We start from the raw sequence: 15365 nt of genomic DNA, 5'->3' as shown, positions 1-15365 counted from the left end.
CCCATGTCTCCTCCCAGCCCCATGTCCCCCTGTTCATACCAGTGACCTTGGCCTTGAAAGGGCTCCCTACGATGTGGTGGGGGCCTCCATACTTGATGGAGATGAGGTAGTTGCCAGGGGCCATCGGGGTGTAGGTGACGCGGTGGCCCTCGGGAACCTCGGTACAGTCCAGCTCCACTTTGGAGGGGCCATCAATGGTGACAGCCAGTGCTCCTGCCCCTGCGTTGGCTGTCTGCACCAGGAACTCTGAGGGCACCCCTGAGAGATGGACGTGGGGATGGCATCATGGGGGGGACACCAGGACACCGTTGTGGTCACCACCCACGGCCACGTTCCCACCATGGCAGCGCCATGGCCACATCTCCATCGTGGCTCCGTCCCCATCACCGTTTCACGGCCGTGTCTGTGCCCGCCCCCTCGCACAGCCCCATCCCTGTCTCCACAGCACTGTCACCTGTGCGGCCGCCCTCGAGGCCGGGCCCGAAGGCAGTGACGAGCCCAGGGTCCCCGGCCTGGCTCTGCTCGCCCACACGGATGTTGAAGGGGCTCCCGGGCACGTGGCGCCCATTGAAGCGCAGGTCGATGGAGTGCACTCCGTTCTCCCGCGGCAGGAACCCCAGCGCGTACCGGTCTGGGGGACACAGACATGTCACCGTGTCCCTGTGTCCCCACACCTCCATGTCCCCGTGTCCCCACACCCCCGTGTCCCTGTGTCCCCATGTCCCTACACCCCTGTTCTCGCACAGCAGGAACCCCAGTGCATATCAGGGGACACTGACACATCCCCACACCCCTGTGGCCCGTGTCCCCACATCCCTGTATCTCCACACCCCACGCAAGAACCCCAGTGTGTACTAGTCTGGGGGATGCCATCATGTCACCACATCCTGTGTCCTTGTGTCCCTGTGTCACTCTGTCCCCATATCCCATGTTCCCATGCTCTCAAGCCCCATGTCCCCACATCACATGATGTCCCCGTGTCTTGCACCCTGTGCCCACAACCCCACATCTGCAGACCCGGTGTCCCCACAGTGTCCCCAGGGTGTCCCCTCACCGCTGTCCAGCTCGGACACGTAGCACTCCTCCACCACCCCTGCAGGCGTGTGCACCTTGGCGTCGATGACGCCGCGCGCCCCGTTCAGCTGCACGGCGAAGGACGCTGGCTGGTTCACTGCCACTGTCTCCTGTGGGGACACCACAGTGGCATCAGGGACGGGGGGACAGGGGAACATCGTGAATGGTGCCAGCTGGGTCACCCCCGGGAATGAGGGGACAAGGCGGGGGGGCAGTGGGGCAGGGGGAACACCATGGGGCCCACGGGTGACACAGGGGTGCAGTGTGACACAAGGGACGCGAGACTGGCACCAGAGAGGGTCCCAAGGCTGGCACAGGGGGACATAAAGGTGGTCTAGGGGTGACATGAGGGAGGGAGAGGTGGCTCCAGAGGGCCCAAGGTGCCACAGGAGACCCAGTGGTGGCACACAGTGGGCATCCCAAGAGTGCAATAGGGGCTCAGAGCAGCCCAAGGGTGACCTGGGGACCCAGCGGGCATCCTGTGGCACGTGAGCCCAGGGGTGCCCCAGGGTTCCACAGGGGCTGTCCCCTGCTGTACCTGCAGGCTGGTGACAGTGAGGCGTCGGGCATCATCAGAGTGGGAGGCGACGGGGACAATGAAGGGGCTGTCAGGGATGTGCTCCTCATTGAACTTGATGGACACCTCGTAGTCACCTGGGGGACAGGGGACAGTCAGGCAGGAGCCCCCACACAGGGACACCTTCCCTTGGGAACACTGTTATGTGGGGACACCCATGCACAGAGACACCCTCCCATGGGGACACCTGAGCAGAGACACCTTTATTTAGGGACATCCTCCTGGGGGGATACCCTTAATTGGGGATACATTTGCATGTGGGTTCCTCCTCATATGAGGGTCCTGTGGCCCCAGCCCCAGGCTGAGCACCCTGGGGGATGTTAGGGGTGGTTAGGATGGTTGGGGGTGTTGGGGTACAGCCCCCCCTCACCTGGCTCCTGCACCAGGTAGGAGACGCCACAGGAGCCGTCCTTGCGGTCCTCAAAGGAGATCTCGGCCTTGCTGGGCCCCTCGACAGCGATGGAGAGGCCCCCCGCGCCCGCCTCACGCGTCCAGATGCTGAACTCAGCTGGGGGGGCCACCGGGGTCACCCTGGCCCTCGATGGCACCCCAGGATGGTGACACCCAGCACAGACCTGCACCCACCTCCCCATGCCCCCCCAAAGAACCCACAGCCGACCCATGGAACACAGAGCACCTATGACGCCCCCCCATTGCCCCCACACCCAGCTGTACCCAAATCCCCCATCACAGCACCCAGAGCCCCCAGATTTCACCAGCACCCCACACACACACAGCACCCATAGCACCTACCCCCCCCCCAGCCACCCACATCCCCAGCAGCACCCAGGCCCCACACACATCCCCCAAGAGCACCGGTCCCATTGCCCGCACATCCCCACCACACCCACACACCCATTGCCCCCAGAGCCCCCCGGCCCCCATCGTCCCCGTACCTGGCGTGCCGGCCACGGCGCGCTGCAGCCCGGTGCCCCCCGCGCGCACCTTGTGGGCGCCGCCCTCGCCCAGCGGCCCCACGGTGAACTGGAAGGGGCTCCCAGGCACGTGCTGCCCGCGGAACTTGACGCTGACAGTGTGGGCGCCCGTCTCCTGGGGCACGAAGCGCACGCTGTACACCCCCGCGGCCCCCGGCACCACCTCGGCCTCGCGCCGCTGCCCCGACGGGCTCAGCACCTGCGCCGACAGCTCCTGCGCCGACGCCTCGCCTGCGGGCACGCGCCGCATGACCGTGGGCACCCCAAAACAGCAGCACCCCAGGGCCACACCAGCACCCCACCACTATGGCACCCCAGCTCCTGCGCCGATGCCTCGCCTGCAGTCACACACCATGTCACCCCGCGGGCACCTGGGCACCCCAACATCACCCCATTGTTGTCACACCACCACTGTGCCACTTTGGCACCCCAGCACCCCATCACTACATGGCACACTCATCCTGCCATCAGAGCACCTCGTCACCACATCACTCCATCATCCTGTAAGCCAGGTACCCCTGCACCCCAGCCCCTCTGCACCCCATTTCCATATCACCATGTCACTATGGCATTCCAGCACCTCTCACCATGGCACCCTGTCACCCATCAAGCCATCACCCTGGCACCACAGCACCCCTGCACCCTGTCACTAGGGCACTGTGTCATCCTGTCACCCCAACATCCTGTCACTCTGCTATCAGGGCACTGGGGCACCCCATTGCCCCATCACCTTCTCACCATCATCCCAAGGGCTCCCTGGCACACTCACGCCCTGCTACCCCACCACCAGGGCACCTTGTCACTGCCATCCCACCACCCTGCCACCAGTGTGCCCTGACATCACAACACCCACCAGAGCCCATGTACACGACCAGTGGGTGCACCCCACCCTGCAAGTGCACCCCCTCATGCACAGGACACGTGCACTTGCCAGCGTGCACACACACACAGTCACACACACGTGTGCACACACATGCACACGCCCTTGAGGGACTGCACACCCGTGCCGAGGGGACCCACAGCCCTCTGGGCTGAGCACACACACCCTGTAACCAGGTGTGCACCTGCGTGTGCAAAGAGCCAGAGCTGCCCACACCTCTGCGCACATCCCATGTGAAGGGCACCCCCCATCAGCACAGCAGCCCCCACGCGTGTGCCAGGGACTCTGTCCCAGGTGTGTCCCGGGCACACACAGGTGGACCCTTGTGTGAGCACACAGCCCTTGTGCAAGGGCACTCCTGTGGCAAGTGTGCCCAGCGCTCACGCAAGCCCCGTTCCCTGCACACCCAGCCCTTGTGCAGGCACACACCTCGGGCCTCACATGCAAGCAGCTTGTGCAAGCACAGCTCTGTGCAAACACACACTGATGCTCCAATGCACCCAGCCCTTGTGCAAACACACTTCCCTGCACTCACACTCCCCTCATGCCCACCCACCCCTTGTGCAAGCACAGCACAGTGCCCTGCACGCCCAGCCCAGGTGTGCCCGTGCCCCTCGTGCCCACGCGGCCCCTGTGCACTCCCACTTTGCTGCACCCCGAGCACCCCGGGGCAGGACGCACCCTCGTGTGCGCGCGCGGGGGCTGCGAAGGCGCCGATGCCCTCGCGGGTCCCGAAGGCCCCGAAGGCCCCGAAGGGCTCCGGGGGTGCGCGGGGGAAGGCGCCGCCCACGCGGGTTGATTCCTCCACGTGCACCTCGCGCGTGGTCTCGCCGCCGCGCGTCTTGCTGATCTCGGTGCGCTCCGTGCGTGTGTACGTGTGGCTGCTGCGCGTGAACGTGCGCGTCAGCCGCTCCTGCGCCGACACCATCTGGAACCAGTTCCCTGGGGGACGCCCCGCGGGACACACAGGGACAGTGCGGACACGTGGGGACACGTGGGGACCACAGGGTGTGAGCACAGACGGGGAACGGAAGGGTGCACAGAGCAGTGACGGGGACACAGGAGGATATGGACAGACATGGGGATGAATGGACAGAGGGATGGATGTAGTGGTGGGAGGAGACGTGGATGAGTGGAGACACGGGGGGATGGAGACAAGGATGGACACAGGGAGGATGGAATCATGATGGGTGGAGACATGGGTGGTCACAGGGTTGGAAGTAGAGAATGGTGCGGGGACAGGTGGAGCCAAGGGTGGATGAAGGCAGAGATGGACACGTGGATAGGTGTGAATGGACACACAGACATGTGGGCAGAGGTATCAGTGCGGGGTGGCACGCACAGTGGGATGCAAGGACGCAGGCACAGGCACACAGAGGGACACAGACATGGACACAGACGCACGGAGGGGAGAGAAAGAGGAAGCAAGGAGAAATCAGAGCTGGAGTGGCTGAGATGTGTCTCCATCCCCATGGCCCACAGAGCAGGAGGAGGAAGAAGATTAGGATGGAGAAGGGAGAAGAAGAGGAGGAAGAGAGGAGGATGATGGAACATGAAGAGGAGGATAATGGGGGATGGAAGATGAGAAGAGGAGAAGGAAGAGGAAGAGGAGGACAAGAGGAGAAGAAGGAGGAGGAGAAGGAGGGAGGGTGGGAGGAGGAGGGGGTAGGAGGAGGAGAAGAAGGAGGAGAAGAAGGAGGAGAAGAAGGAGGAAGGCCAACCATACCTGGGATCTTGAGGTTGAGGTCGCAGGTGCTGCCAACAGTGGCGATGGAGGGCGCCTGCCGCCGGCGCGTGATGCTCTCCTTCATGCGCCCCTCACCCGTCACCTTCACCGTGAAGGGGCTCCCTGTGGGACACAGTTACCTCCGTCACCCCCCGGGCTCCTAGCACCCCTCCCCACCACCACCCTCTGTCCCCCATGTGTCTCCCAGCCCCACCTGGGACATGTTTGTCAGCAAACTTGATGTTGATGATGTAGTTGCCGGGCTCGGTGGGGCAGTAGGTGACTTTGCAGGTGCCATCCTCCATGTCCTCGCAGTTAATGTCCACCTTGCTGGGGCCTTCAATGGACAGGCCCAGCCCGCCGTAACCTGGGTGGATATGGGGACGTGATCAGCAGTGTCCCATGGAGGCTGTCCTTGTCCTGGTCATGGTCACACCACAGCCACAAACCCAAATTGTCCATGGTCACCACCCAATCCCAGTCATCACCCCTGTCCTGGCCACAGCCATGCCATGGTCACCACAGCATCACCCTCTTGGCTGCACCATGGACATGGCCACCACTCCATCCTGGCCACGGTCAAACCATGCCCATAATCATGGCCACCAGCCCATCCTGTTGTCCACAGCCATGGCATGGCCTTAGCCACATTTCACCTGGGCATTGGCCATGCCACCACCATGGTCACCGTCCCATTTAGATGAAGGTCACAGTATAGCCACCACCTGATCCTGTGCTGGCCACAGCTGTAGCATGGCCATGGTCCTCAAATCATCCTGGCTATGGCCACATGGCCACCACAGCCACCATCCAGCCCCAGCCACAGGGACCATCCGGCCTCGGCCATGACCATCGCCACCATCCCTTCCTGGCCACATATAGCTTTGGCCACCATCACATGTGGCCTTAGTACACCACAGCAATAACCATGGCCACCACCTCATCCTTGGATGGCCACAGCCTACCCATGGTCATGGCCATCACCCCATCCTGCCCTTGGCCATGGCTACCCCTGCCCCATGGCCATGCCCCACATGTCCTCACCAGCGCTGCGTGTGTCCACGATGAACTCAGCCACCTCAAAGGTGTGGCCCTCCAGAAGGCCCTGGCCCCACACCTTGACCCGTCCAGCATCACCAATCTCTGACTGTCCCACCAGGATCTTGAAGGGGCTGTTGGTGACGTGCTGCCCGCTCTTCCGCACGCTCACCACATGCTCGCCCACCTCCTTGGGCGTGAATGAGATGCCTGGGGAGGACACAGCAGTCACACACCACCACCAGACATGGCCACTACACATGTACCATCCCCAAGCCACTGCCACTAGCCCCTGGCCACCTCCACCAGCCCCGGGCCACCATCCAAGTCCCCTGACTATGGCCACCAACTCCCTGCTGACCCAATGCCACAAGGCCACCCATCCCTGTGACCCCCTAGCCCCACTGGTCCCTGTCCCGACAAGTCCCCAGGTCCCACATCCTCCTCTCATGTGCCCATGTGCCAGTTCTCCTGTGCCACATCTGCATGTCCCTGTGTCCCCGTGGTGTCCCCGTGGTATCCCCGTGTCCCTGCACACCGATGTGGCGGTTGGGCAGCCTCTTGAGCAGGCATGGCTCCTCGTTGCCCGAGGGTGCGCGGATGGTGGCCGCCAGCAGGCTCAGGTCTGTCTCTGCGATCTTCAGGGACACATCCGTTGAGGTGCCCACATTGAGCTGGGACGTGCGCATGGAGTCATCCCCTGCAGAGACGCCATCAGCAGGGACATCAGCCCAAGGTGGACGACAAGATGAATATGATCCCAGGGGTAGTGGGATGATGTTCCCAAAGCCCCCACAAGGTCCCAGTGGACATATGGAGAGGGTCCTCAGAGTCAGGGGTCGCCCAAAGCCGTGTGAATAGCATCCTCAAGGCCATGGATAGAGTCCCCACAAGGTCTACATGGCCTTGTGATGGGGTCCTCAAAGCTCTGTGACACCCCCATGGCCATGGTTTGGGGACTCCAAGGTTTCACAGTGTTCCCAAGGCCATGGGAGGGGGGATCCTGGTGGCCAGGGATGGACAAGAGATACCGCAGCTGTCCCAATGGCCATGGGGCAAGTGTGCCCATTACCCCACAGGTGTCCCCATGACCATGTCATGGTCTTTGTGACCCACAGGTGCCCCCATGGCCATACAAGTGCCCCCACAGCCTCGCAGGTGCCCTCATGGCCATTACTCCATAGATGTCTCCATGGCCAACCAGGTGCCCCCATGGCCATATGGAGCTGCCAAGAGCCCCCACAACTGCCCCAGCCCGCAGTGTGCACGGTGCCCCCAGCCTGTCTCACCAGTGATCTTGGCAGTGAAGGGGCTGCCCGGGATGTGTTTGTCATCAAAGCGCACAATGATGCTGTAGTCGCCAGGGGCTGTGGGCAGGTAGGACACGGTGCATGTCCCGTCCTTGTTGTCCTGGCAGGTGATCTCCGCCTTGGAGGGACCTTCCACCGCGAGCGACAGCCCACCTGGAGGCACAGGTGTTGTCAGAAGGCACTGGACAAGGGGTGTCAGGAGGCAGCAGGGCTCTCCAGTCCCTCCTGATGGCACTGGGGGGTCCCCATGACCTCCCAGCCCCCCTTGGCCATCACTCACCCTCGCCAGCATCCTTGGTGACAATGGTGAATGTGCACGGCTTGTTGACCATCCCATGGCTCAGCCCAGGCCCATAGGCACTGACGTGGCGTGGGTTGATGGCATCCACGTAGAACTGGAGGGGACTCCCTGGGGACACAAGGGACAATGGTCAGGGACACCCCAACACAAGGGTGACCAACCATGGACCCCACAGAGACATTCCACAGGGACATTCCACACCGTGGTGCGTGCCTGCCCCACAGGAGCCCAGCCAGGGCATAGTTGCATCCAGTTTCCTCAGACACCTCCCAGTGCCCCCCAGTGCCCCCCAGCAGCTCACCAGGGATGTGGTTGCCATCGTAGCGAATGTCCATCTCGTGCAGCCCCTTCTCAGAGGGGGCATAGTGCACTGTCACCGTCCCGTCCTTGTTGTCAGTGATGCTGGGCCGCGCTGTCTTCCCCGAGGGCATCCGCACCTCACCTGGGGGTATTCCATCAGTAGGGGCACCAAGAGGGGGCTGGTGCCTGAAGGAGTGCTCCCCATCCCCACAGCCCAGCGCTGTACCTGTGATCTCACCCTTCTGCACCGTGAAGGGGATGACGAGGTTGAAGGGCCGGAGGTTCTCGGTGGTGGCCGGGGGCTCCTCCGTGGCCTGATCATGGGGCAGAGAGGGAAGGTGAGAACCTCATGGTGGGCTCCCAGCCCCAGGGTGGCCATAGAGGGGACATGATAATGCCCAAGGTGGGCTCCCAGCCCTGTGATGACCCTCATGACCTCCAAACCCCATGGTGTCCACCATGATCCTAACAACGCCCAACACCACAGCCCTGGCCCCACAGTGCCCACCATGGTCTCCCAACTCTCATCTCCATGATGGTCACCACTGTCCCAGCACTGCCCCTCTATGGTCCCCCAGTTCCATAACTCCCATCATGGTCACCCAACCCTACAGTGCCCATTGTGCTCTTGCAGCTCCACGCTGACTGACTCAACTCTCTGTCCCTTGGTGTTGACCATGGCCCCAGTCCTCTGTCTTTTGATGCCTACCACGAGGTTCCAACCCCACCATGGTGTTACTCTGGTGTTCAAAATCTGTCCCTTGCTGTCCGTTGTGCCCTCAACTCTTTGCCCCTTGGATCCACCATTTCCCAACCCCACCAAGATTTCACCCTGGTGTTCAAAATGCAGTGCCCCACTCACCATGACATGGAAGGGGCTGTTGAGGACGTGCCCCACTCACCACGACATGGAAGGGGCTGTTGGGGACGTGCCCCACTCACCACGACATGGAAGGGGCTGTTGAGGACATGCCCCACTCACCACGACATGGAAGGGGCTGTTGGGGACGTGCCCCACTCACCATGACATGGAAGGGGCTGTTAGGGACGTGCTCCCCGCCAAAGCGGATGGTGATGACGTATTTGCCGGGCTCAGGAGCGGTGTAGAAGATGTCAAAAGTGCCGTCGTGGTTTTCCACCACATCCACATCCAGCTCGGCACCGTCAGGCGTTGACACCTTGCAGGTGACCTTGCCCTGCCCCGCCGCCTTTGCGTCCACCGTGATCACCGTCTCCTCCCCGATCTGGATCGTGGGGCCCAGGCAGGCACCTGCAGGGAGGGTGGGGTCAGGGCCACGGGGGGGCTCCAAACCTATTCCCCAACTGCCTCCTCCCAGCCCCCCAACTGCCCCCTGGCACCACTTACCCAGTCCATGGCCCCCAATGGATACTGCAAGAAAGACCAGGGAGAGCGGTGAGAAGGGGTTGGGGGGCTGGTTGGGGGGCCAGGGGGGCCGAGGGGGCCGGGGAGCTCCGGGGGGGCTGGCACATCCTGTCCTGGGGGCACCCATTCATCCCCACTGTGCCGCGGGGCAGGTCTGGGGCGGTGGCAGGGGTGCTGGGGGGCAGGAGTGGGGCAAGGGGTGTGCTGGGGGGCAGCAGTGGGGCAGGGCGTGTGCTGGGGGGCAGCCACGGGGTGGTGGGGGTAAGGCAGGGGTGTCTGGGCTGGGTGCTGTGGGGCAGCAGGGGGGCACTGTGGGTCAGTATATGGGTGTTGTGGGACAGCAGGGGGACACTGTGGGTCAGCATACGGATGTTGTGGGGCAGGAGGGGATGCTGTGGGGCAAGAGGGACGCTGTGGGGCAGGGAGGGGTGCGCTGGGGCAGCGAGGGGACATCGTGGGGCAGTGAGGGGATGCTGTGCGTCAGCAAGGGGATGCCAGAGGCCAGCAAGGGGATGACACAGGTCAGCATAGGGACACTGGGGGGCAGCCCCACCTGTGACGAGGCACTTGCTGGCATCGCCAGAGGGCACGGCCAGGACGCGGAAGGGCGATGCGGGGATCTCGTCGCCCCCGTACTTGACAGTGCTGGTGTAGCGCCCCGGCACGTCGGGCACGTAGGACACCGTGTAGGTGCCGTCCCCGTTGTCCCGGATTGAGGCCTTCTTGGGCTGTCCCTCGGGGTCCTGCAGGCAGCCCCATCAGTGCCCGTGCTGGGGGCACCCTGTGGGGCTCAGCACCCCGGGGTGTGGGGAAAGGGCACCCTGTGGGGCTTAGCACCCCGGGGTGTGGGGAAAGGGCACCCTGTGGGGCTCAGCACCCCGGGGTGTGGGGAAAGGGCACCCTGTGGGGCTCAGCACCCTGGGGTGTGGGGAAAGGGCACCCTGTGGGGCTCAGCACCCCGGGGTGTGGGGAAAGGGCACCATGGGGTGCTCAGCACCCATGACCCCCCTGCACTGACCAGTATCTGCACGGTGAGCAGCCCATCCCCAGCATGCCCCCCACAACCCTCACAGTCCCCCACATCTCCCCCTCACACACTGACCAGGATCTGGACGGTGAGCAGCCCCTCGCCAGCGTCGCGGGCGTCAATGGTGAATTCCACGGGCAGGCTGGCAGGGATGCCCCCCGCGCTCAGCCCGGGGCCGCTCGCCCGCACCTTGCTGGCATCGTGGGTGGGCAGCGCCGTCACCTTGAAGGGGCTGGGGGAGGCAGGGAGTCAGGGGGGCGCCGGGATCTCCAGGCTGTGTGGGGATCCTGTCCCTTGTGCCCACCCGAGGCAGGGTCTCTCACCTGCGCGGCACCTCCTGCCCCCCGTACTTGATGGACACGGTGTAGGGCCCATCGGTGGCCGGCGTGTAGGTGACCTTGTGGGTGCCATCGCCGTTGTCTCGGATCTCCACTGGCTCCGGCAGCCCTGTGGGACAGTGGGACGTGTGGGGTGGGGACACGTGAGGCAGGGAGACGTGTGGGACAGGAGGACATAGAGCAGCATGTAGGGCACAACCTCCCTGGGTGGATCTGAGCATCCATGAGGAGGACACCCCATGGAGTTGGATGCCCTATGAAGAAGGACATCCATGGGGCTAGATGTCCTATGGGGTAGGACACTCTATGGAGCAGGACGTCCACAGGTAGGACACCCTATATAACAGGGGACACCGTGAGGCTGGGCACCCTTTGGAACAGGGCATCCATGGTGCCAGACAACCCAGGAGTCAGGGCACCCCAGGGGCAGGACTCTCCATAGACCATGGGATCCAAGGGCCAGGACATCCTATGGAGCAGGACAAGACGCAGAACACCCCCAAGGTCAGGACACCCCCAAGGCCAGGACACCCCACGAGACACAGGCCCCCTGCCCCCCATGTCCCCACGTACCAGTGGGCCCCAGCAGCGTCACCTCGAGGGCGGCACGTCCCGCGGCACTGACGTCCACGGTGAAGCTCTGGGGCAGCCGGGCACGGACACTGGGGCCCAGCCCCGGCCCCGAGCACGTCACCTTGGAGGCGTCCACAGCATCCCGCACTCGCACCCGGAACGGGCTCCCTGTGTGCAGAGAGGGGTCAGGCCATGAGGGAGGCGCCATGGGGCAGCTGGGGATGGGGGCAGAGTGGCAATGCCAATGGGAGTGTGGGGTCAGTGTGGGGATGGGGTCAGTGTGGGGACAAGGTCAACATGGCCACGAGCTCAACAGGGGCACAGGGACAGCGTGGCCGTACAGTTGGCGCGTCCATCATGTCATGGACACTTTGAGGGGTCAGTGTGTCATAAGGTCAGTGTGGCCATGGGGTCAATGGGAGCCATGAGGACAACACGGCCATCGGTCAGTGTGGCCTCGGGGGTACCAAAGCCGTGGGGACAGCACAGGCAGGGGACAGCTTGGCTGCGGGGCCACCGTGGGTGGGTGACCACGGTGAAGCCCTGTGCCTGAGAGATGACAGTGAGGACGTGTCCCGCAGCCCCGTCCCCGCGTGTGCCCACCTGGGATGGGGTGGCCGCCGAAGGTGATGTTGACGTCGTAGTCACCAGGCGTGAAGGGGATGTACTCCACGGCGCAGCTCCCGTCCTTGTTGTCCTTGCAGGACATCTTCGCCTCTGAGGGACCCTCGATGGCCAGGCCCAGCCCCCCGGTGCCCGCGCCCCTGGGGACATGCCACCGCTCAGAGAGGTGACACGGGCACGCCAGGGGGAGCAACTGCCATGGTGGGGAGATGGAGGTGCGACCTCCATGGCAGGGGGAGGGACGTGCCACCTCCCTGGCAGAGGTGGCACCTCCATGGCAAGGGGACAGAGATGATATCCTGGTGACATGGGATGGAGGTGGCACTTTCATAGCAGGGGGGGAGATGCCTGTTTGGTGACATGGGATGGAGGTGGCACATCCATGGAAAAGGACACAGGTGGTAGAGGATGCAAGAGGTGGTGTGAGACCTCCGTGGCAGAACATGAAGATGCCAGAGTGGTGGCATGGGATGGAGGTGGCAGGCTGGGGGTGTGGGATAGAGGTGGGACATGCACATAAAGGGCACAGGTGCAAGAGGATAGTGGTGGCACTTCCATGACAGGCAATGGAGATGGTGGCCTGGCATGGACGTGACATCTCTGGGGGAGGAGTCCATGGGTGTGGGAACCGAGGGACTCAGGGCTGGTGCCCACCTGGTCTCCACAGTGAAGCAGGGAGCCCTGCCCACCCCAAACCCCCCAAGAGGGACAGCATGAGGGGTCCATGGGGTGGAACATGGCTCGGGCAGGGCATTTGTAGGGCAGGGGTTGGGCCTTTGGGAGCAGGGCTGGGTTGAGGCTGGGGTCGGTGCCCACCTGGTCTCCACGGTGAAGTGGTTGGCCGTGCCCACCACGCCGCCCTCCAGGCCGGGGCCGTGTGCCCGAACGCGGGTGGGGTCGCAGCCCTCGGCCACCCCCACACGGAACGGGCTCTTGGGGACCGCCACGTCGTCGTATGTCACCTCCACCAGGTGCAGCCCTGCGACAGGGACACATCACACACTGCCATGGAGGGGCACGAGGGGCCTCTGCAGTGGGGATTCTCAGGGGGTCAGGAGCTGCGGGGGTCCCTCAGTGGGGTTTGAAAGGCCTTGGGGGTTTTGGGGATCCCTGGATGAGGTTTTCTGGGGAGGCTGGGAGTCCCCGGTTGGGATTTGGCGGTGTCTCAGGGGTCTTGGGGGTTCCTGGTTGTGGGGATCCAGCGGGAATGGAAGGGGGTCCCCACTTGGACATGGTATGGGAAGGTCCCTCCCTCTCTGAAGGTGCCTCATGAGGAATGGAGGATGCCTGGCCAGGACTTGGGGTCCTGGGGGGAAGCTGGAGTCGGGTGTAGGAGCAGAGACCCTGGGGGAGCTCATGGTCCCTGAGGTTCCCAGGGGTCCCCTGGGGATGTCTGTGCTCTCCAGTAGGGTCTGGGGGTCTCTGGGGGTGTTGGGGGTCCCAGGGGGGGCTGTGGGGGTCCCTCACCCTCCTCGAAGGGTGTGTACTCCACACGGTAGGTGCCATCGCCGAGGTCGGTGACGAAGGTGTCGATGGGGGTCCCTGAGGGGTTCAGCACCCGCGCCCGGACGTGGGGTCCCCCGGTGGGGGCCAGAGCCCGTGCATCCACCGTGAACTCAGTGCCCACCTCCCGCAGCACTCCTGAGGGGCACAGGGGGTCAGGGGGCCCAGAGCTCACCTGAGGGTCCCTTACAGCAGCCTCTGAGAGCCCCCTCAGCACACAGGGGCCTCAGGGGGCAACTGGCACACCCTTTGGGGTCCCACTCCACACCTCCTGCATCCCCAGAACTTCCCCCCAGGAATGAGGGGAAAACCACAGGGACCCTGAGTCGTGGTGGTGGCAAGGGGGACAGGGGGAGGAGAGACGCCTGTGGGGTGCCCAGGAGAGCCCCCATTAGAGCGGATGCCCATGGGGAGGAGATGTTGGTGTCCATGGGAGTGTCCACAGTGACGGGGTTGTCCATGCAAGGGGCAGGTGCCCATGGAGGGATGTCTAGAGGGTGCCCAGAAACCCACGTGAGAAGAGCTGTCCATGGGGTGCCCATGGGGCTGGAATGCCTGTGAGCGGGGATGTCCACAGAGAGGGAATACCCACGGGGATGGGGTGCCCATGGGGATGCTCATAGAGGGGAGATGCCTGTGGTGGTGTCCACAGGGGTACCCAGGAGGAGGAGATGCCCACAGGGACGAGAGGAGACCCCCGCCCAAGGGAAGGAGGCGTCACGGTGCGCGGCCCCTGGCTCACCTCGTGGCTCCACGCCTTTGCCGTAGACCTTGATGCTGCTGGTGTCCACGGCGGGGTCCACGGTGACGCGCACGGGGCAGTTGGGCACCGGGAGGCCGCCGTAGTTGATGGTGATGGTGTAGGCGCCGGCGCAGGCCGGGGTGTAGGTGATGGCATAGGTGCCGTCGCGGTTGTTCTGCACCAGCACCTCGGCCTTGACGCCGGCCTCGGAGCGGATCTCGATGGTGAGCTCGGCCTCGCCGGCCTGGGAGCAGTCCACGGAAAACACGGCGGCCTCGCCGGCGCGGCCGCGCTCCAGCCCCGGCCCCGAGGCCGTCACCTTGGCCGGGTCGAAGGGCGCCGTGACCGCGGCCGTGAAGGGGCTGCCCGGGATGTGGCGCCCGGCGAACAGGATGTTGATGTGGTACTCCCCGGGCGCCGTGGGCAGGTAGGACACGGCGCACGAGCCGTCCCCGTTGTCCTGGCACTCGATCTTGGCCTCGCAGGGCCCCTCCACTGTCAGCCCCAGCCCCCCACTGCCCGCGCCCTGCGTGGCAATGGAGAACGGCGCTGGCACCCCAACACGGCCGCCCTTCAGCCCCGGCCCCGAGGCCACCACCTGTGGGCACAGGGACACACGGGGTCAGGGGGACACAGGGGCAGGGGGAGGGCAAAGGGGACACAGGGACACATAGGGGTCAGGGGAACACAGGGACAGGGGGAGATCAAGGGGGACACAGGGACACATGGGGTCAGGGGGACACAGGGACGGGGAAGGGCAAGGGGCACTCAGGGACAGGAGGAGGTCAAGGGGACAGAGGGACACGTAGGGGTCAGGGGGACACAGGGACAGGTAGGGGTCAGTGGACCCCCGTGTGACTGCCCTGCAGCCCCAGCCCCGAGGCCACCACCTGCTCGCACAGGAACATGTGGGGTCAAGAGGGACATGCAGGGGTTAAGGGGGTATAGGCACATTTGGGGCTTGTGAGCAGCACACGGGGGTCAGGAGGGCAGAGGGACAAACAGGGGCTGGGACACAGAGGGGCTGGGACAC

At 64.2% G+C, this 15365-nt stretch overlaps 1 protein-coding gene across 2 annotated transcripts in view; it reads right to left on the bottom strand.

Moving 5' to 3' along the window:
• FLNC (filamin C) overlaps positions 1 to 15365 on the bottom strand; it is a 29169-nt gene that overhangs the window by 1156 nt on the left and 12648 nt on the right. The window contains exons 21-45 of one of the 2 annotated variants that reach the window (XM_058805802.1): positions 14333 to 14930; positions 13555 to 13728; positions 12904 to 13066; positions 12067 to 12227; positions 11464 to 11631; positions 10876 to 10999; positions 10628 to 10784; positions 10079 to 10268; positions 9508 to 9531; positions 9164 to 9411; positions 8368 to 8455; positions 8143 to 8283; positions 7821 to 7949; positions 7520 to 7693; positions 6769 to 6930; positions 6237 to 6440; positions 5407 to 5559; positions 5193 to 5315; positions 4148 to 4408; positions 2548 to 2817; positions 2022 to 2159; positions 1613 to 1728; positions 1055 to 1184; positions 455 to 631; positions 40 to 258 (exon numbers count right to left, since the gene is read on the bottom strand). In XM_058805802.1, the coding sequence (XP_058661785.1) occupies positions 40 to 258; positions 455 to 631; positions 1055 to 1184; positions 1613 to 1728; positions 2022 to 2159; positions 2548 to 2817; positions 4148 to 4408; positions 5193 to 5315; positions 5407 to 5559; positions 6237 to 6440; positions 6769 to 6930; positions 7520 to 7693; positions 7821 to 7949; positions 8143 to 8283; positions 8368 to 8455; positions 9164 to 9411; positions 9508 to 9531; positions 10079 to 10268; positions 10628 to 10784; positions 10876 to 10999; positions 11464 to 11631; positions 12067 to 12227; positions 12904 to 13066; positions 13555 to 13728; positions 14333 to 14930 (4492 nt within the window). The remainder of the gene's footprint in view (positions 1 to 39; positions 259 to 454; positions 632 to 1054; positions 1185 to 1612; positions 1729 to 2021; positions 2160 to 2547; positions 2818 to 4147; positions 4409 to 5192; positions 5316 to 5406; positions 5560 to 6236; positions 6441 to 6768; positions 6931 to 7519; positions 7694 to 7820; positions 7950 to 8142; positions 8284 to 8367; positions 8456 to 9163; positions 9412 to 9507; positions 9532 to 10078; positions 10269 to 10627; positions 10785 to 10875; positions 11000 to 11463; positions 11632 to 12066; positions 12228 to 12903; positions 13067 to 13554; positions 13729 to 14332; positions 14931 to 15365) is intronic. The other variant, XM_058805803.1, reaches the window with a different exon arrangement.

Source organism: Ammospiza caudacuta, chromosome 5 (genome assembly GCF_027887145.1).
Source record: "Ammospiza caudacuta isolate bAmmCau1 chromosome 5, bAmmCau1.pri, whole genome shotgun sequence".
NCBI classification, from domain to species: domain Eukaryota; kingdom Metazoa; phylum Chordata; class Aves; order Passeriformes; family Passerellidae; genus Ammospiza; species Ammospiza caudacuta.
This window is presented reverse-complemented; position numbering and strand designations above follow the sequence as displayed.